A 23085-nucleotide genomic window follows, 5' to 3' on the forward strand; every position below is an offset into this window, starting at 1 on the left:
TCTGTTGTCTCAGTTCATGACACAGTTACCTTCAGGGGTGGACAGTGACAGGGAGAGGATTCAAGAGGGACTTCTGGGTGCCTCATGCTATTTCTTGATCTGGGGACTGGCTCCACAGGTGTGCTGTTTCTGAAAATTCAACAAGCTGTATACTTATAATGCACTTTTCTGTATCTCTTCTGCTTTAAAACAAGTAAGTCAGGTGCAAGGCACCATGTGCTCACTTGTATTTCCATATGCTTTTACTGGAAGGGGTGAGGTTAGACTGCTCTTGTGTTGTACTCTGGGAATTCACTGTGCAGACATGTTATCAATAGTTTTGTGTTCCTTTAAGACGTAACTCTGGGAATAGCGCTTAGATGCTCAGAAAGGCCAAGGATAGTGATCACACCAGCCAAGGGTCACCTTTAGCAAGAGCAGGGCTTAGTGAGTGTGTGATGAATTGACTTACACTTGAGTTAGTTATAAATGTAGAGATTCTGAAACACCAACTTCGCATACCTGTAAGATTGCTTTTCCCTCATTTTACATGTAATGAGGGGCTGACAGTTCCTTGCTAACCTTATAGAGAAACACAAGTCAAAACCACATCTGCATAAGCATGAGTTATAATGCATTCAACATTTATGTACCCTTAGGAACAAGAGTCGATTTTTTTTTAAATTTTCCCAGTTATTTCCATCAAAAAACAGTTAGCCATGTGTCACTTGACAGGGACATGTTCTGAGAAATGAGTTGTAAGGCAATTTTGTTGTCATGTCATGTAGGTCAGAGTATACTCAACAAACCTAGATGGCATAGCCTACTACACACCTACGCTGTATGGTATAGCCCATTGCTCCTAGGCTACAAACCTGTACACAGCATGTTACTGTATTGAACACTGCAGGCAACTGTAACACAATAGTAAGTATGTGTGTATCTAAACATGCCTAAGCATAGGACAGTCACAGTAAAAATAATGGCTTGATAGTCTTATGGGACCACTGTACTATGTGGTCTGTTATTGAAATATCCTAATGCAGTGCTGCATGTATCCAGCTAAAAATAGTACAAAAAGATGAGAATTTGTCTTCCACATCAGACCCGTTTCCCAAGGCAACCACTATTATGACTTTCTTATATAGTCTTACATACATATTTTATACATGCACAAAAGCATATATATGAATGTGTATTACTCCTGCCCTGCTTCTTTCCCTAAATAATTGCAAGCCCCATGTATTTACTTGTTTCTTACTAGAGATGTTTCACATCCACAAACATGCATAAAATGCATATACTATTCCACTGACTATACAAATTCTGACTTACTTTACCAGGTATTTCTAGTAAAACTCTAAAACCTTAAAATTTTTTACAAACAATGTGGCATCCTTGAATACACATTCTTTGACGTGCTTTTTCAATTATGGTAGAAACTGCCTTAATGCATAGCCTCACCAACAGCATGTTAAACACAAACCTTTTGACCTTTGCATTGCTATTTGGCTAACACTGGTACTAACACTGGTACTTCGCTGTTATTTTAATCAGCAACCTTCTATTTAGCTCCACTGATTTTTCCATGTCTACTTGAATTAAGTACTAAACTGTATCGAATACCATAGCCTTAATATATATTTTAATGTCTGGTAGGTTTAGTCTGTGTTCTGTTTCTCTGCAAAGAGATCATTTAAAAAAAAATTTACAGGCAATATTTTAGACTGCCTTAATGCCAGACTTAGCAGCAAAATATAGCTATTGCTCCTGTTACACAAACATATTAAAATTGAATTTACTGCTTCCCCTCAAGAATATGGAACATAATTATTCATGTCACAATTTTAAATAGGAAAATTATGTAGTGATTAAGTTTTTCTTTTAGAAAGAATCATGTTCATACAGCAGGCCAGGTATAATCACTTCTCAAAGAAACGGCTAAGATTTTACATTTTTAATATATCGCTTTCTGTGTAAATACCCCAGAAGGAAATAGTAACTGTATTGGGTTAGTGACCCTCCTGGATTCAAGTCCGTCAAGAACATGTGAAAGTGGCCATATCTGGGATGAGGGTCTTTGCAGCTGTCATCAAGTTGAGATCATACTGGATGAGGGTGGGTCCTAATCCAATGACCGATGTCCTTGTAGGAGGGAAACTGGACACAGACACCGGAAAATGCTATGTGAGGCAGGAAATGGAGTGACGCCACTACAAGACAAGGGACACCACAGATGGCTGGCTGCCACCAGAAGCCAGAAAGGGGCAGGGTGGGATTCTTCTCCAGACCCTGAGGGTATTGCCCTGCTGAACCCTGAGTTTGGATCCTGGCCTCCAAAACTATGAAAATAATTTCAGGTGTCTGAAGCTGCGGCACATGTAGCAAGTTGTTACAGCAGCCCTAGTTAAGGAACGCAATCACCAGCCCCAATTTTGTGTCACTTAGAACTGCCATAAATCTCCAGTGGTATATAGCTATATCGAGTGACTTGTCATTTGATGTCTCTTTTTCAGTCACTAGGTTGCTTCCAATAAGGCAAAAAGTAAGAACTTGTTTAGAAAACCCAGCCGGGCACAGTGGCTCATGCCTGTAATCCCAGCACTTCGGGAGGGCGGACAGGCGGATCACTTGAGGTCAGAAGTTCAAGACCAGCCTGGCAACATGGTGAAACCCCCGTCTCTACTAAAAATACAAAAATTAGCTGGGCGTGGTGGCGGGCACCTGTAATTCCAGCTACTCGGGAGACTGAGGCAGGAGAATTGCTTGAACCTAGGAGGTGGAGGTTGCGGTGAGCTGAGTCATGCCACTGCACTCCAGCCTGGGCGACAGAATGAGACTCTGTCTCAGAAAAAAAAAAAAGAAAACCCTTTTATGGTGATGATTTTACGCTATTACCTCATTGAAACATAATTTATATTACAGAAAAACAATACCTGGAAAATAAAATGTCAATGTTTTACAATGTGTTCATAGTTTTATTACTTATCACCTCTATGTATTTTAACAACTTCAAAAGTGCAGTTGGATTATATGGGAAAAGATTTTTCTTTTGCAAACGGCAGATGGCATCTTGTAGTTCCTGGAAGCATTTTACTGTTCTGTAAAATATTCCCATTTCAGAGACGACATCATTTAGGGCTACTTCACAATCAAAGGAGAAGGCAGTATCAAATTCTTTCAGAACCAGAGGCCTTGATGGAGGAGGCTCAAGGCTAAATTCTTTTTTATCCCTGCTTGTCCCAGCTGCGTCCTGAATCTCCTTAGTTGCTTGCTGGTGTAAAGATGTCTGTTTACTGTTAGCTAAACACTGGTCTGTGGATTCCACTTCAGAATCATCAGAGCTGTCGTAATCGACTAGAGAGGCCTGGGGGGAAGACAGACTAGAAGCACACATGGCGTGAGTCCCCTTGGACATCACAGCTTTCAGTGGTTCAGAGGGAGCATCGGAAGCCCAGGAGTGCCGAGCACACACATCTCTGTGACTATGAGGAGCAGTCAAATGATGGGGTATTGTTTGGTTGGTGCTTTGGTCTTGGACAAGTGAGGGGACACAGCCACAAATACTTATGTCATATTTAGATTCAGTTGCATCGAAGTTATTGCAAATGGTGAAAAAATTATCCCAGTCCTTTTGCAGTAATTTTAAATATCTAACAAAATATTCAAGAAAACAGGTTTCTGATGAAATCAAAAAGTCAAGAAGAACTGTAGAATCAAATCCTATGTTTCTTAAGAAGAACAAGAAAATACAGTGAGGATTATAGCCATTTTCATGTGTGTGATGGTCCCACATTTCTTTTCCCTGAGTCAAGCTTTCAGTGGCTTCACATCCTCTGAAAATAAAGATAATGGAGAATGCAGATTAACGACCTTAAAAAAATAAACAGTTTTAACAGATATAATTCACATACCATAAATTAACCTATTAGATTACTTTTAAATCTATGCATCACTTCTTAAAAGAAAAAATTTCAAAACCCATTCCTTTCCCTGTAAGCTCTAAATAAATCTGACTCAGTAAAGCAAAATCCACTGACTTTGGCAGTTCTAGTTTTTGTCTGCCCAATAAAAGTTCTCTTTCGTTCTTTCTCTTGACATCAGAATTCCTCATTCTTATAGGTGACCAATTCCATGTGGTAAGATAATTCCTAAACCTCCTTCCTTACCCTCCTCAGCAAGGGTGGGCATGTGACCCAGACTGACCAATCAGAGCGCTCCACGCTCCTGGCCACAGTGACTGGTTCTGACAAGGCTCTGTGACCCAAGTGGGTTAATCAGATCTTCCCCGGGACTTTTGCTGGAGCTATGGAAGATTATAACTGTAAGGCTGAGGTACGCCTTGAACTGCTGGTGGCCATGCCTTGAGAATGAATTCAAAACTGTGAGACAGAGAAAAATTGAGAAGGGATTGATGACATGATTATAGTCCCTGTACATATAGTTATACCTGACTCCAACTTGATCCTTTAGAATTCCCAGTTATGAGCCAATAAACGCTGGTTTTTGCTCAAATTAGAGTTGGTTTCTATCATTTACAACCAAAAAAATCTTAACAAATACAACTACATCTGAAAAAAACTATGTTGTAAGCACATGCCTCTCTGGACACACTGAACTGGATTCAGAAAGTGAGAAATTCACACACAAAGTGAGTTTCATTCAGGGGTTTCCACTTCCTGAGGAGTAAGGAGCTAACTTTGAGTACAATTAAGATACATTCTTACAGGCGTGTGCATTTTCAGACTGAATTTGTATTTGACCATTTTGAACCTAATTCACATCACATGCAGGAATTTTGTGTTCTTGATTAGAACCTTTTGAAAATTGGCCCCAAACACTTAAGAGTCTAAGAGCGGCCATTGCCAGCAGTGTCATAATACGAGTAAGTACTGGCAGCACAACGCTGCACCACAGATCATTAGCAAGAAATCCCTTTCTCCCAGGCCAAGAAAGAAATGGAAATAAAGCAAATATGTGAGGGTTTTAATAAAGCAGAAGCAGAAACAGTGGAAAAGGTCATCGGTTATTAGCTTCATAACCAATTATAGATATTTGCCACAAGAAGATATTAACCCAAGTACAGCTATTTTAATAAAGCAGAGACAATCAGTATAAATCATCAGTAACATAACCAATTTCAGACATTTGCCTCAAGAAGGTATCAGCCCAAATTCGACTGAATATTGAAACGAAAATTCAGAACAGCTCCTTTGATTTTTCTAAGTTTGTATTCACCTTTACAAAGGCAAAGATCATCTTACTGAAGTTTAATACAAAAAAGTAAGTCTTAGGGGTGAAAAGAGGTCTTAAATGAACAACAATTAAGATTCAGAGAAGTGTGCTGACTTACTGGAGACTAAATCAGAAGCCATGTTTTCAGATACCAATCTAGTTATACTACCTGAGACGCGCCCAGCCAGCCAAGTTTTCATAGTGATGCAAATGCAATCTCCTTTTCGTGTAAGTCAGGGTTAAAGAAAGGAACTGCAACTTATGAGGAAACCACAGGATGTTTCCCCCCAAATGATGCAAAGTAAGCAACATGCCCAGCACATTCTCAGAAATGTTTTCTGCCTTCCTGATGTGTAGGCCGTTCAATAATTACTTTAAAATACACTAACCTGGTCAGTGTTAAGTAGATGCCCAGTGATGCCTTGGCAGCCTCCAGCATGTCATCGTCTTGTTCTATGAAAACCCTAGACAGCCATTTGCACGGATTGTGTAATTGCAGAGAGGGCTGAAGGTGAGGCTTTAAGAAGGTCAGTAACTCAGACATGAACCTCTGTAAGTCAACTTCAAAAAATGCAAATTTCAAGGTGTACGCAATAGTTTATGAATGAATTAATATCTTGCCTATATATAAACTCATAGTGTCTAAAGTACCTTAAGATGCAATTATCCTAATTCACTTTCAAAAAGTCATCAGGAATCAGTTAGAAATCATCTTTATTTGGCAAATGAGGGCACTTGAGGCTCAGGGAAAAAAAGTGACTCATTCCAGAGCATACATTTAAGATGTACAGCTAGATCATCTATTTGCAACAACTGCCAAATAACTGTCTCTTAGAAATAAAAGTTATGTGATTTCTTGCTAAAAGTAGATAAATAAATGAGCAGACAACAAAGATCACCTCATCAGATGCCAGAGCTGTCTGTCACTAGAGGCAAGAATGCAACCAAGCAAAAATAATTTTGTCTTCAAAATAACAGAAAAATATATTTTTTGTTTGTTTAAAGCATAGAAGTACTACTATTAAGCACAAAAATAAAAAACGTTTTAGGTAGTTTGAACTACAATTTACAACTGAATTATATAACAGGTGCCATCTAGTGTTATAAATTAAAACTGCACAGAATTATAACTAATGTGTAGTTATTAAAAGCTAAATTATATCCAAAGCAATTCAGTGATATCATTGCTCACAATTCAAACTTTTCACTGAATCTGTATGCTGCTTGTTTAGAGACATTTACTATTCATTTTTCTCAAGTAAAATGGCAGACTTTGAACTCCTGAGTTACTATTCTGGAAATTATATATGTAACAATTTCTTTGTCAATATAACTTCTCATATATTAGCTTTAATTCAATATCTAACTTTTAATAACCTACATTAATAGAAATACTAATTGTATGAAGGATTAATATAAATGGGGTGGGGAAACAGAGGCGAGAGGATCACTTGAGCTCAAAAGGTTGAGGCTGCAGTGAGCCTGGGCGACAGAGCAAGACCCTGCCTCAAAATAAATAAACAGTAAACATAACAATAACAAAGAAACAATAACAAACAATAATAACAATAAACACACCAAGTGGGAGTGAACATATTTTTCTTTAATCTCTGTCTTCTCCTCTCTCTCTCTCTCTCTCCCTGAAAGGATCTCCATCTGTTGCACCAGGACTGGAGTGCAGGTGTGCGATGGATCGTGGCTCACTGTAGCCTTGATCTCCCAGGCTGGGACCTCCCAGGTTGGGACAGGAGGAATAGCATGGGCCGAGGGGGGTCAGGGCTGCAGTGGGCCATGGTCACGCACCTGCAGTTTAGATTAAAAAAAGAAGAAAAATTAATATAAATAAAATGCTGTAAATACTTGAATATGAATTGATTTCCATCACTTACTTTGAGATGACTCAACAGCAACTTTTTTAAACCTAAATCATTCCTAATGCTTTACAAATTCATCGTAGCCACAAAAAGCTGACATTTTTCTTAAAGGTAAATCCAGTTCTCTCTTTTTTTTTTTTGGAAAATGTAGTAAGTTATAAATAGGATAACATACAGCTTAAATTACTGGAATTTATACTAGTCCTGAGATTTGATAATTATGAATTACTGTACTTAAGTAAACAATTACACACTGCATACAAAAGGAGTTTGGAGAATTACCTTTCATTTCACTTGCTGAAGAACAATTTTGAAACTTGATTTCTAAGGATTTCATTATAACTAAGCTTGCTGCTCTAAGGATCACATGATCTGGACTAGTGATATGTTCACATCCAGGTTGAACTTCATCACCTCCAAAAAAGGAATGCTTTTCATAAACAGACAGTGTCTTCAACAACCCCGAATTCACAGCTTGCAAAACAGCATTAGCTAAAGCCAGCATGTCCACCGCTCCATGATGGTCTGGCGGCATTAAGGCAGGCACAGATCCACGACAGAGGTCTTCACCCACTTTACAGAGAAGGCACTTTTTGAGGAATATGATGACCTTCCTTTTGACAAAAGCCTGAATAGGCCAGGTAATAACTTCTAGCATGCAAGATGGTTTCAAAAATAAAATCCTCTGGCAAGTGAAATGTAACTTCAGGTAGATTCTGGAGGCTATAAGAAGCTCAAGCAACTCCAGGAAACACATCAGGATGTTTACTATTTTAGAAGTATCCAGGCAGTTTTCAAAATGCTGAGAAAATAAGGAATTGTAAAACACTTCAAAAATAGTGTCGAAATGAGTCAGGAACTGCTTTAGAATTTCTGCAATTATAAAAATAGGCATTATAAACAGGAAAAACACAGTCTTCTTCAAACAATTTTACAATTCAGTTTTTATAAATATCACTTTATAAGATGAAAAAACAGATTTGGAATGTTTACTTCTAATATTAACAAATGAGGTTACACAGATTAATGGGTAAGAACCACGGTTAGAATTCATTTTATGGCCGGGTGTGGTGGCTCACAACTGTAATCCCAGCACTTCGGGAGGCCGATGCGGGTGGATCACTTGAGGTCAGGAGTTTGAGACCTGCCTGGCCAACATGGTAAAACCCTGTGTCTACTAAAAATACAGAAATCAGCTGGGTGTGGTGGTGAGCGCCTGTAATCCCAGCTACTCGGGAGGCTGAGGCAGAAGAATCACTTGAACTCGCAAGGCCGGGGTTGCAGTGAGCCAAGATCATGCCATTGCACTCCAGCCTGGGCAACAAAGCAAGACTTGTCTCAAAACAAAACAAAACAAAACAAAAAAAAATTCATTTTACGAATATCAGTAGCATCAAACAATGCAAGGGATTTGTGATCATGAAAAGCTTTACTTTTTTCCTTATACTTTTTTTCTTTTAAAACAGGTTATCCTCAATCAAAATATATTGGAAGAGACTGAGTTTTTCATTACTTTAAGACAGATCAGATGTTCCAATTAAGTTTTGTTTCTCATTATAAATACAACGCTCCCAGGAGCAAGATGACGATTGTTTATGGGGCCATGCAATCCATACCTGTTTTTTGTGAACATGAATCTTTAAAGATTTCTTTTATTATTGCTGTAAGAGTCCAGAGGCAGTATACTGCTTTATTACTCTCAGAGTATTCAGAAAGATTTTTCTGGCAAAAAGTAATCCAGGAATTACTTAAGGTTATCTACAAATGAGAAAATAAAGAAAGCAGCTAAAATACAATATTTTCTTTACATAATACAACTGTATACCACATTGTTTACACATTTGGCCAAAAGAAGTATGATAATATGTGATAAACCGAGAAGGAGCAGAAATATCCTAATGTTATTTAAGTAAAAAAAATCGAATATGCCATAGAAATAAAATAAAAATGATTAAATGGAAATGGACTAAATGCTCCAATTAAAAGACACAGACTAGCAAATTGGGTAAAGAATGAAGACCCATCAGTGTGCTGTATTCAGGAAACCCATCTCATGTACAGAGACACACATAGGCTCAAAATAAACGGATGGAGGAAGATCTACCAAGCAAATGGAAAACAAAAAAAGGCAGGGGTTGCAATCCTAGTCTCTGATAAAACAGACTTTAAACCAATAAAGATCAAAAGAGACAAAGAAGGCCATACATAATGGTAAAGGGATCAATTCAACAAGAAGAGCTAACTATCCTAAATATATATGCACCCAATACAGGAGCACCCAGATTCATAAAGCAAGTCCTTAGAGACCTACAAAGAGACTTAGACTCCCACACAATAATAATGGGAGACTTTAACACCCCACTGTCAACATTAGGCAGATCAATGAGACAGAAAGTTAACAAGGATATCCAGGAATTGAACTCAGCTCTGCACAAAGCGGACCTAATAGACATCTACAGAACTCCCCACCCCAAATCAACAGAATATACGTTCTTCTCAGCACCACAACACACCTATTCCAAAATTGACCACATAGTTGGAAGTAAAGCACTCCTCAGCAAATGTAAAAGGACAGAAATTATAACACACTGTCTCTCAGACCACAGTGCAATCAAACTAGAACTCAGGATTAAGAAACTCACTCAAAACCGCTCAACTACATGGAAACTGAACAACCTGCTCCGGAATGACTACTGGGTACATAACGAAATGAAGGCAGAAATAAAGATGTTCTTTGAAACCAACGAGAACAAAGATACCAACACAACCAACACATCATACCAGAATCTCTGGGACACATTCAAAGCAGTGTGTAGAGGGAAATTTATAGCACTAAATGCCCACAAGAGAAAGCAGGAAAGATCTAAAATTGACACCCTACCATCACAATTAAAAGAACTAGAGAAGCAAGAACAAACACATTCAAAAGCTAGCAGAAGGCAAGAAATAACTAAGATCAGAGCAGAACTGAAGGAGATAGAGACACAAAAAACCCTTCAAAAAATCAATGAATCCAGGAGCTGGTTTTTTGAAAAGACCAACAAAATTGATAGACCGTTAGCAAGACTAATAAAGAAGAAAAGAGAGAAGAATCAAATAGACACAATAAAAAATGATAAAGGGAATATCACCACCGATTCCACAGAAATACAAACTACCATCAGAGAATACTACAAACACCTCTAAGCAAATAAACTAGAAAATCTAGAAGAAATGGATAAATTCCTGGACACATACACCCTCCCAAGACTAAACCAGGAAGAAGTTGAATCTCTTAATAGACCAATAACAGGCTCTGAAATTGAGGCAATAATAATAGCTTGCCAACCAAAAAAAGTCCAGGACCAGATGGATTCACAGCCGAATTCTACCAGACGTACAAGGAGGAGCTGGTACCATTCCTTCTGAAACTATTCCAAACAACAGAAAAAGAGGGAATCCTCCCTAACTCATTTTATGAGGCCAGCATCATCCTGATACCAAAGCCTGGCAGAGACACAACAAAAAAGAGAATTTTAGACCAATATCCCTGATGAACATTGATGCGAAAATCCTCAATAAAATACTGGCAAACCAAATCCGGCAGCACATCAAAAAGTTTATCCACCATGATCAAGTGGGCTTCATCCCTGGGATGCAAGGCTGGTTCAACATACACAAATCAATAAACGTAATCCAGCATATAAACAGAACCAAAGACAAAAACCACATGATTATCTCAATAGATGTAGAAAAGGCCTTTGACAAAATTCAACAGCCCTTCATGCTAAAAAACTCTCAATAAATTAGGTACTGATGGGACGTATCTAAAAATAATAAGAGTTATTTATGACAAACCCACAGCCAATATCATACTGAATGGGCAAAAACTGGAAGCATTCCCTTTGAAAACTGGCACAAGATAGGAATGCCCTCTCTCACCACTCCTATTCAACATAGTGTTGGAAGTTCTGGCCAGGGCAATCAGGCAGGAGAAAGAAACAAAGGGTATTCAATTAGGAAAAGAGGAAGTCAAATTGTCCCTGTTTGCAGATGACATGATTGTATCTAAAAAACCCCATCGTCTCAGCCCAAAATCTCCTTAAGCTGATAAGCAACTTCAGCAAAGTCTCAGGATACAAAATCAATGTGCAAAAATCACAAGCATTCTTATACACCAATAACAGACAAACAGAGTCAAATCAATGAGTCAACTCCCATTCACAATTGCTTCAAAGAGAATAAAATACCTAGGAATCCAACTTACAAGGGATGTGAAGGACCTCTTCAAGGAGAACTACAAACCACTGCTCAATGAAATAAAAGAGGATACAAACAAATGGAAGAACACTCCATGCTCATGGGTAGGAAGAATCAATATCGTGAAAATGGCCATACTGCCCAAGGTAGTTTACAGATTCAATGCCATCCCCATCAAGCTACCAATGACTTTCTTCACAGAATTGGAAAAAACTACTTTAAAGTTCATATGGAACCAAAAAAGAGCCCGCATCACCAAGTCAATCCTAAGCCAAAAGAACAAAGCTGGAGGCATCACGCTACTTGACTTCAAACTATACTACAAGGCTACAGTAACCAAAACAGCATGCTACTGGTACCAAAACAGAGATATAGACCAATGGAACAAAACAGAGCCCTCAGAAATAATGCCACATATCTACAACTATCTGATCTTTGACAAACCTGAGAAAAACAAGCAATGGGGAAAGGATTCCCTATTTAATAAATGGTGCTGAGAAAACTAGCTAGCCATATGTAGAAAGCTGAAACTGGATCCCTTCTTTACACCTTATACAAAAATTTATTCAAGATGGATTAAAGACTTACATGTTAGACCTAAAACCATAAAAACTCTAGAAGAAAACCTAGGCAATACCATTCAGGACATAGGCATGGGCAAGGACTTCATGTCTAAAACACCAAAAGCAATGGCAACAAAAGCCAAAATTGACAAATGGGATCTAATTAAACTAAAGAGCTTCTGCACAGCAAAAGAAACCACCATCAGAGTGAACAGGCAACCTACAGAATGGGAGAAAATTTTTGCAACCTACTCATCTGACAAAGGGCTAATATCCAGAATCTACAATGAACTCCAACAAATTTACAAGAAAAAAACAACCCCATCAAAAAGTGGGTGAAGGATATGAACAGACACTTCTCAAAAGAAGACATTTATGCAGCCAAAAAACACATGAAAAAATGCTCATCACTGGCCATCAGAGAAATGCAAATCAAAACCACAATGAGATTACCATCTCACACCAGTTAGAATGGCCATCATTAAAAAGTCAGGAAACAACAGGTGCTGGAGAGGATGTGGAGAAATAGGAACACTTTTACACTGTTGGTGGGACTGTAAACTAGTTCAACCATTGTGGAAGTCTGTGTGGCGATTCCTCAGGGATCTATAACTAGAAATACCATTTGACCCAGTCATCCCATTACTGGGTATATACCCAAAGGATTATAAATCATGCTGCTATAAAGACACATGCACACATATGTTTATTGCAGCACTACTCACAATAGCAAAGATCTGGAACCAACCCAAATGTCCAACAATGATAGACTAGATTAAGAAAATGTGGCACATATACACCATGGAATACTATGCAGCCATAAAAAATGATGAGTTCATGTCCTTTGTAGGGACATGGATGAAGCTGGAAACCATCATTCTCAGCAAACTATCACAAGGACAAAAAACCAAACACTGCATGTTCTCACTCATAGGTGGGAATTGAACAATGAGAACACTTGGACACAGGAAGGGGAACATCACACACCAGGGCCTGTTGTGGGGTAGGGGGAGGGGGGAGGGATAGCATTAGGAGATATACCTAATGTAAATGACGAGTTAATGGGTGCAGCACACAAACATGGCACATGTATACATATGTAACAAACCTGCACATTGTGCACATGTACCCTAGTACTTAAAGTATAATAAAAAATATATATATCAATAAAAAAATAAAAATAAAAATGAGCCAGTGATAACCACAAAAAAAAAATTCTGGAAGCCAAATTATCATGTCTTGGTAAAAAGATATTTTACATAATTGATGTTCACTTCAAAATCTTTTAAGTAGACTATAACAATTCAGATTACTACTGGATTCTAAGTTTCAAGAAAGCAAAGACTGTGGCCTATTTACTTCAACATTTTATCTTCATACCTTTAACTTTTTTTTTTTGAATTACTGCACTAGCCAGAACTTCCACAATAATGCTGAATAAAAATTATGACAGTAAAGAAAAAAAAAAGAAATAAAATAAAAATGAAAGATGAAAATGTTAGCAGTGTTATCTCTAAGTGGTGAATTTTTAATTTTAATTTGCTCTTTATACTTTGTCTATTTTCCAAATTTTCTACTGTAACATCACTTTTTATATTCAGAAAAGTTATTGAAAGAAGCAAGAGATTATAGTTGAAAAGTCAGTAGATATTTCATTTGTTTATTAACTAATTCAGAGATAAGAGAAAAACTCAACTCTGAATTTGTTTATACTGTTTTATATTATGCTGAGGACTGTTGTTAGAATTTACATTAAACCTGTGAAAATACGCTTGTTCTCAACTGGTGGTTCCTAAATCTTTTTAGGGGGAAGGGGTCCACCTACTAGTTTGAGAATCTGCAGAAAGTTATGGACTCTGATATGAAACTCACCTCTCAGGTTAAGAAACTGATTATGATTGACAACATATCTAAGACTCTAATCCTTGACACAAATCATCATATTCTATTCTTAAATTTTTATGGCTTTACATATGTTATTATGTGAGCAAATGTCTTATTAATACAAATATCTGAAGGGTAAAAATCAAATGTCAAAGAGCAATTTTAAAGAAACTATAAGAGAAACAGGTTAGGTGCCATGGCTCTCGTCTTTAATCCCAGCACTTTGGGAGGCTGAGGATTGCTTGAGCCCAGAAGTTTGAGACCAGATTGGGCAACACAGTGAGATCTTGTCTCCACAAAACATTTAAATTAAAAAAAAATTAAGAAAGAGAAATAATAACATACTTTGATTACTTATCTTACCTTTTCTCTCAATTGGAAATATAGAAGCAATGCAAGGCACTGTGCGGCCATGTGAGATAACAATTTATCTGAATTTTGGAACATACAGATCTACAGGAAAACAAATATAATTAACCACTATTGCTCAATGTTCTTAAAATTTTATTTTAAATATCTAGATCTTTAAAAAAACAAATGGCTTACTAATTTAGAATCGACTTTGGCTGATTCTAAGAGAATTTTAATTACATCTCTGTATTGCTCTTTTGCATGGAACTCGGTTTTGACAGACAATATCCGGGTTGTCATCACTTTGATCACTGTTAACTGAAGGAGCATTACTTCTCTGGAACTGCTCATCTGAGAGTTGGTCTTCAAACACGCAGGTGCTACAGCAATGGGAGCCACACCAACAGAGATGGGCTGATGCCTGTCCTGGATACCACAGGTGTTTGCCCATTCTAAGGAGGAGGCTGTAGAGCAATCTTGATCTGAAACTGCTGGGTTGAGATAAAAGGTGTAATCATGGCTGTCATTTTCAAGTGTGGCTCCAAGAAGTACCTTCTTGTATAACTGTTCTAAAACTTCACAGAAAACTTTCATTTTGACTTCCAAAATGTATCTTATAAGAAAGTCGACAACTCCAAGTTGTAAACATTAAATCTCAGAAGTGCAATGAATCTGTAAGACGTTTCTTCAGTGAAACCTAAAATAGGAAAAGTAATTTAAAAATTCTAAGTGCTATATGCTTATTACAAGAGAAAGTAACTGTTTCCACTTAATCACTAAGTCTCTCAAGTTAAGGGGGATGCTGACTGCTTAATTTCTAAAATGGAAAATTGTAACAGGAACATTATTTCAAGACCGTAACAATGAAATGTATGCTTTCCACACACATTTGGGAGCATAAAATTAGGTTTAATTTTAACACAGCAGAAACTTGAGCTTTCCTCTAACAGTTTTCAATGGCTATCAGGGTTTCTTAACTTTGGCACTATTAATATTTGGAGCCAGATAACTTTGTAGTGGGGAGCTGTTTTGTGTATTGCAAGATGTTTGGCAGCATTCCTGACCTCTACCTTCTACATGCGCAAAGCACTTCCCACCTGACCTGCCAGATTCTGACAACCAGAAAATGTCTGCAGACATTGTCAAATGTTCCCCGGGGGACAAAATCACTCCAGTTGAGAATCACTGAGCTAACTGAAATTCATTAACCTTCACCTCCAATTTATAGATAAAAATTTAAAGTTAGACTGCTATATGGTCAAACTAGATTATGGCTAGTGCCGATGAAATTCCAACTTAAAATGGATCAACATCAGAAGCAGCAAGTAGTTACTATAGAGGGAGTATGGCAAGGAAAAACTTAGGACTTTGGCATAGGCAAAAGAGATTACTGAATATCATGACAATGGAATGCTGGAGCCTCTGGGAACAATCTGACACTGGGAAGGAGGGGGGTTTTGCTCCTTTCATTGCCTTTGAGATATTTCACACTTCAAATAATTCTTGTCCACAGATCTGTGAATAACTGTCTGATAAAGAGGCAACCCTCTCCCCAGTGGGAAAAATCAGTTTTGCTTCCATCTGTAAACTCATTTTAACATTCCTTTACCCTACATAGTTCATGGTTTTCTTACTGCTCCTTTAAACAGGTTGTGCCTGGTTCCCTTAGTAATAAGGTAAATAAAATCTCTGATACGTGGTCATTTTATATGGGTTGTGATTTTGCACTCTTGAAATTTACCCTTTAACAAAATTACAGACTTCTCTGCCCTGACCCGTTTATAGACACACTTCCCATCTTCAACTTCCAAAAGACTTCGGAAGTCTACCACTTACACTGGGTCTTCCGTCTACAATATGGCCACCAGCCTAGTCTTGGTCTTATACTGGGTCTTCCGTCTACACTATGGCCCACTAGCCTAGTCTTGGTCTTATACTGGGATTTCCATCTACACTATGGCCCACCAGCCTAGTCTTGGTCTTATACTGGGTCTTCCGTCTACACTATGGCCCACCAGCCTAGTCTTGGTCTTATACTGGGTCTTCTGTCTACACTATGGCCCACTAGCCTAGTCTTGGTCTTTAATGGCTGGCTTCTTCCCCTGATTTAGCCTGAATTTCAATTGTTGATTACTCTACAACACAAAGCTGCCCTGTTTTAGTCCTTTCATGGAGAAATAAATATTAAGAAACTTATAGATTTTAAAGTTATGAATGAAACTTTTGATAAGTTTTCTCTGAATCACACTTTCAACCTGTGGTATGCATCCCATATGATTTATTAATACAAGTGTTGGTAATGTTGTTCCATCTAGCAGTGTTATACTTTATCTCAGCCCTGTGTGCTCTCAGAAGGCCAGAATGGATAAGCACCATACCCTTTTTTATTCCAAGAAAGGGTTAACCAGAAAGGACCAACTCACTGTCTACAATTCCCAAATAGGACCTACTTCTGCCCTTCCTCAGTGACTCCCTTGTTTTGTTAATCCCACCTTTTCTCCTTCCTCTTCAAGGCTTCCCATTATGAACATTCTCTCTACAGCAACTGCCTGAACAAAATAATCTCCTTAATTGCCTGATATATCGTCTGGCACACATCAGAAATTAGTCTTCATGTTCTACCTCAAAGTCTAATTCCATTGCACTTACTTTATATTTTAGTTATAATAACATTTCTTTTCAAACTACTGACACTATAAGACAGAATATTTTGTTTTAATTACTATCACATGCTCAACTCTTTTAGTAAAAATTTCAGCAACAAATGGAATTATTTTTATTTATTCTCCCTATTGCAACTGCCTGAACAAAATCTCCTTAATTGCCTGATATATCGTCTGTCACACATCAGAAATTAGACTTCATGTTCCACCTCAGTCTAATTCCATTGCACTTACTTTATATTTTAGTTATAACATTTCTTTTCAAACTACTGTCATTATAAAACAGAATATTTTGTTTTAATTACTATCACATGCTCAACTCTTTTAGTAAAAATTTCAGCAACAAATGGAATTATTTTTATTTAAATGCTATAGCAATAAAAATACTTCCAATAATATTCCTATGGGTCACTAAGTCCTTAAATTTTACCAAAATGAGAATGCAATTGCTATCTGACCTAGTTTCAACCCACAAAAAGGGCAATTTCACATGGCTCAATCATTTTAGCACACCAACCAAAGTGAATGCCAGTAAATAAATATTCCAGGGGGTAGATGGGCTGTTTTCTCTCATGGTGGGACCCAGGTTCTTTGGTAAGAATGATTGTGAGAAATTAGACTGAAACGTTTTAAACTTTAAGAAATACAGATTCAAAATGAGCCTTTAGAGACAGAGGGAAAAAAAAAAACATTGGGGTTATGAGAGGAAGAAATAAACTGTTTCTTCCACTATCCTCTTACAACATGCTTCTGACCATAGATGTGTGAAGATTTCTCCCCACTAGCCAGCCAGCAAGCAAAGCAACTCTGCACAGACCACTACCTGGGCGTCCTCCAATTCAATTCTACATTATCTACCTGGGGATACCATCAGATCACACAGATTGAAGACTGAGCCACAATTCTAATGCCAATTGCAAGCCCCAGGATGTTCCACCTGTGCTTCTGATCAACTGGCTCTAAACTGGAGTTGCCCCGACTTCCCCTTTGGGTTTGATTAATATGTTACAGCAGCTCACAGAAATCAGGAAAACATAAGCATAAATTCTTCCTTTCCCCTACTCGACTGGCTAAGGACAAAAGAAGCCCACCCAGGCTCCAAATCCTATCATTACAGCTCATGGCTGTCACTCTAGTGGAACGAGAAGCATGGGAAAGCGTGGCCTTATCAAATTATATGGATGCTAAAAGTTGGGGATTACACCCAGTACCAAAGGAAAGCTCACAGTAAGCCATCACCTCTGGAAGAAAAGTATGCAAAGCAGCACCAGTGCCCACCTAAGGTCAGAGACATCTGACACTCTAAGATTGGACTCCAAAGGGGAACACCCCAGGGGGATCCTCTGGACCTCAATCTCTACAAAGGGGATGCCCTTGGCAGAGGTTCTGAGGTCTAGTACTACACTCTCCTTAGAACTTTCTCTCCCAGTTGCAATGCTGTTTGGCCTCAATATTGTTTGGAATCTGGAGTTTGCTGCTGAATGGGAAAGTGGGATGGTGTTGCATGTATCCAGGCTTTTGTGCTGCTGTTCTGAGCAGGGGGCCTGGTTAACATGTGATGCTCTCGTTTGGAACTGTTTGGACCCAGTGTCCTTTGGAGTCTGGGGAGGTTTGGGCTTTAAAAATCAAACTGGGAAATGCTTTACTCGAAATTTTGGTTCACAGCCTTCACTGGATTATCTATTGCGGCAAACAAAGTAAAACCGGCGAGCTTGTATTGCTATCTCATGGCTAGGCTTCCAAGCTATTGGATCTTCGTTCGTGTATGTGTATACATGTCTAGATGTGTTTATTTGTATGTACACTTATTGTTATATGTTGTGTTTACCCAACTGACTTACAAGAGTGCTCATACATTAACTAAGTCTAAGCAATTTTTAAGTTCACGTGACTTAAGTATAACTTTACTAAATAAGCTGGCTTTAAAATTATTGGTAAAGTAAAAACAGAAATGCCTTCAGAACCGTCAGCATACATTTTTTGTCTGGTTTTATGTTTGTCTTTGCTAGATATTTTGGGATGTCAGTGTTTGGCATAGAAGATTATAAAACTATAAACCCAGCCAAAACAAAATGATCTTGGTTTGTGTGCCTTTTTTTTTTGACAAATCAGAGAAATCTGTGAAAGGAAAATATCTTGGGCCCCCAAAATCACTAAGCTAAAGGGAAAATTCAAGCTGGGAACTGCTTAGGGGAAATCTGCGTCCCATTTTATTCAAAGTCATCCTTCTGCTCATTAACATAAATGCATATCTGACTGCCTGCTTTAGAAAGGCTAATCAGAAACTCAAGAGAATGCAACTGTTTGTCTCTCACCTACCTGTGACCTGGAAGCCCCCTCCCCGCTTAAGAGTTGTCCCACCTTTCTGGACTGAACCAATGTTCACTTTACATATCTTGATTGATGTCTCATGTCTCCCTTGTTAAAACTGAAAGAACTGAGCACAGTGAATGAGATAAATGTTTTAGGTAAACTTTTTGTGCAAATTAAATGCTTTGAGTTATTTTTGATGCTCATTTAATATCTGGGTCATTTCCAATAAAGAAAGGATTGTGATATGGGGAAGTATGTTTCTAAATTGTGGAACTGTTCTTATCTATAAATGCCCACATCTGATGGTTCAGGATTTCTTGCTTTTTGGGGTTTCACACAAGTTTTAGGTTACTAAGAATTCTAGTTAACACATAATTCTGTAAACAAAACGTGCCAAAAAGTTTATATTACTAGTGAGAAAAATAATAATTTTGTCTAATTCAGAAGTTATCTAAAAGTTAGTTCAGATTACAGATTTGAAAAGGTTATTTATGAAATACCATAGTAACAAACCAGTAAGTAGTGGATAAACATGTGGAAAAAAGTTTACATAATAAAATATTATTTAAAACCTGATAGAGAATTGGAGACATTTGGCTAATCAATGTTTTCAGTTAAAGCTCTTAGTCTTGATTAAAATAAAGTTAGTACTGTAAAGAAATGTGGCCAGGTGTGGTGGCTCATGCCTGTAATCCCAGCACCTTAGGAGGCCAAGGTGGGCAGATCACGAGGTCAGGAGATCGAGACCATCCTGGCCAAAATGGTAAAACCCTGTCTCTACTAAAAATACAAAAATTAGCTGGGCGTGGTGGCCTGTGCCTGTACTCCCAGCTACTTGGGAGGCTGAGGCAGGAGAATCGCTTGAGCCCAGGAGGCAGAGGTTGCAGTGAGCCAAGATCACACCACTGCACTCCAGCCTGGCAATAGAGGGAGACTCTGTCTCAAAAAAAAGCATTAGCAGTTTGGCAATTCTTTAATATAGTTAAGCCTGAAGCTGGATTTAGTGTGGAGCCAAATTTCACATACACGCTCACATTGCTTCACACTATGTTTACTGTTTTGCATGGATAGTGCTGGCACTTGAAGTACTTATATAGGTCATGTGCCTAGAGTGAATTTCTTGATTGCACAGGATGTATAATGATATTGGTGAACTTAAGGAAACTGAATTGTGTAATAGTAATAAAATATTCATTATGTGGGTTTTTTGGGGCCCTGGGTAACACTGTAGCCTCCAGGATAGACTCAGTGGGAAAATTTAGGGTTGGTTTTCTATTTGTTTGTGCTTCTAGTTTTCATTCATTTGCTGTTTATTCTCCTCTGGGCTTTGCTCCTGTATGCATAAACATAAAACCGTGATTTTTTTAAGTTCCTAACTGGAAGGCTTTTATTTGGTTCTGTGGATATTCTGTTTCCTATGTGTTTCTAGAAAGTCATCATTTGTCCCATTTATCCGGAAATCCTAGGCTACCTTTGTTGGGCCAGCAGGAATTAATGGAGCACACCAGCTTTTTAATCTTAAACTAACTTCTTTGGAGTTTAGGCTTCCTGATACTTTAAGTGTCTTGATTATACTTTTGTAAATAGAATTTGAGTAGTATTTCTCACTCTGCCTAATATCTCCAAAATTTGAAGCTATTTGTGAATATTCTTAATTAATGGGAATGTGTTTGTTTGCATTACAGTTGACTAGGGTCACTAGGGCTGGTCAGGGAGAAAGAGCCCAGATATCTGGCATGCCGGCAAAAGGGCAAGAATTTCTTAGTAGTCAGACACTGGCCTCTCTCAATTTGTGCAAACTGGTTAAATGAAAGGTAAATGTTACTGTTTATCTCCTCTATAAAGTTTTAATTAATACAAAAGGAATTCTGAGGCTGGTCTTAAGCTGTAGTGAATCTGGTGTGCTCTGTGTGTCTTCCTGTATTTTTCTGTCATAAAGATGGGTACCTTACGATAAAAAGCATGTGTAGGGCCCTAAAAGCCCACTATTCAAGATGGCCCAGCCAATTGGTCAGTCATGTCCTTGGGAGCTGGACCTTGTAACTATGTGGCTGTACTTTCTCTTTTCACAACGGTGGCCCTGGTTTAGGGTTCAATTCCTGGCTCAGGGAATGAATCCTTTATCTTCTGTGTATTTATATGTGTTGTGTGTATAATATAAAAGAGCTTTAATTAACTGGTTAATAATAAGAGCTTAAATCAAATATTTTGTCAGAAAAGTAAAAAGTGTAATGCCTTTCATTTAGTTCATGTGACTTAAGTAATCTCTGAGAAATAAAGACAGTTTTTAAAGATTATTGGTAAAATAAAAATATCTTCACAAATGTAAACATTTGGTCTAAATTATGCAGGTCAGATATTAGGTTTGCTAAATGCTTTAAGGTCACAAACTGCTTCTTTGACTTTTAAAAATTGCTTAATTTATTCTGGAGCATTAGATTCTAGATAAGTCTTGGGGACATGTGAAATTAGCCATGCCCTCTAGCTATGCAAAGAAGGTTTTATATAAGAAAGGATCTTGTATGATAAATTCTTGTCCTAAAGTAAAATAACTGCTTGTTTAAAAGAGGGGTGTTTAGGACAAGTCAGAAAGTCCAAGCATGTGATAGATGGTCTGTGTAAGTCATGAAATAACTTATGAAAAAGAATTTATGCAAGAAATGTTGTACAATTTAAAGGTGATTAGGCCTCCTAAATGCTTTGTAAATGCCACTGTGACTCTTAACTGTACAGTTTGCCTGTTTTATAGCTAGGTAGGGCCTGTGACACATGGAGTTAGATGCTAGAAAGAGTCAGACTTTATCTGCATTTCTTTCTGGGTTCTAGGCTCCTCCACATCTAGTACTTAATTAAATCCCCAAACTTATCAAGGTTTTCAGCAAAAGTAAAAGTTGCTAAGAGTTAACATTGTAACATGTAACTGAGACTACTGAAGAAACAGTTTTACATGCAAGATGTGTAAGAAAAGTCAAAGGTGTTGTTGGTAAAAGACTATAAGAAAGCATGGGAATGTACATTTTTGCCTAGTTTAAAGGGTTAAACCACAGAAATAACCAAATTTCCTTGTATAAAGCTGCTAACCCAAGTAGAACAAGAATTAAGTACCAAGAAAATACTTTTTGTCAGATTTTCATGTTAAATCAGCTGATACTGAAATTGTTTTAGATACACATTTTGAATGAACTCCACGATCTAAGTCAATTTACCTATGATAACCCATCAGTTACCAGTGCTATGCACCTAATGTGGAGAAACAACTGGTATTCAAGAGGATATAAGTCTAATGTTAATTAAGCATGGACTCATGGAGAACCAGGATGGTCACCTTGTCCTTTCTAAGTCCTTAAAGCTTTTATTATTAAAAGTTCTGCATTCCATGACCCATCATAGAAAAGATAAAATGATCCAAATTGAATACATTGGTGTGGTGGCTTATAAATTACTGAAATAGTTTATAGCCAACGTTTGGGCCCATATTCCTGGGAAAACAATCAAAGCGTCAGGTACATTTGGTCACCTGATGGGCCATTTAAACATTTTATAAAGGGATTTTATTCAATTATTATTTTCAATGCATGTTTTCTGGTTATATAAAAGCTCTCCCATGCAAGAGGGCTCATGTTATAAAACTAAGTCATTATGCCACAGTGTATTTTCACCAGGTACAGAAAGCTTTTTATGGTTTGCTGAGGACAATCAACCCCTTCACAAATCTAGAGCCTAAAGATTAGATCTTCTGAGAACATTGGAGAAAGATTGTCCTTGCCATCCGCATTGCAGCAAAACTTTGGAACCCTGAACTTTGGGTTCATAATCTCACAACTGAGGAGGGTCCCTCCACACTCTTGGAACTGTACACCCATAGGAACGCTTAAGGTAAAGCTAACCAAAGAAGTTGCTCCCCAGAAGAACATGGCATCCTTGATGTGAACAGCTTTTCCCAAGATCACAGATCAAGACTTCTACTATTATGAGACTCTTATC

At 37.8% G+C, this 23085-nt stretch overlaps 1 protein-coding gene across 3 annotated transcripts in view; it reads right to left on the reverse strand.

The window, feature by feature from the left end:
- Positions 1-1921: 1921 nt before the first annotated feature.
- Positions 1922-23085, reverse strand: part of LINS1 (lines homolog 1) — a 33401-nt gene continuing 12237 nt past the window's right edge. For 2 of the 3 annotated variants that reach the window (XM_009250211.4, XM_054531947.2), the window contains exons 2-7: positions 14321-14822; positions 14138-14227; positions 8705-8846; positions 7371-7961; positions 5604-5775; positions 1922-3815 (exon numbers count right to left, since the gene is read on the reverse strand). In XM_009250211.4, coding sequence (XP_009248486.3) covers positions 2939-3815; positions 5604-5775; positions 7371-7961; positions 8705-8846; positions 14138-14227; positions 14321-14719 — 2271 coding nt within the window. In that variant the 5' untranslated portion in view covers positions 14720-14822 and the 3' untranslated portion in view covers positions 1922-2938. Of the gene's footprint in view, positions 3816-5603; positions 5776-7370; positions 7962-8704; positions 8847-14137; positions 14228-14320; positions 14823-23085 lie in introns of those variants that run through there. The other variant, XM_054531948.2, reaches the window with a different exon arrangement.

Source organism: Pongo abelii, chromosome 16 (genome assembly GCF_028885655.2).
Source record: "Pongo abelii isolate AG06213 chromosome 16, NHGRI_mPonAbe1-v2.0_pri, whole genome shotgun sequence".
Lineage (NCBI taxonomy): Eukaryota > Metazoa > Chordata > Mammalia > Primates > Hominidae > Pongo > Pongo abelii.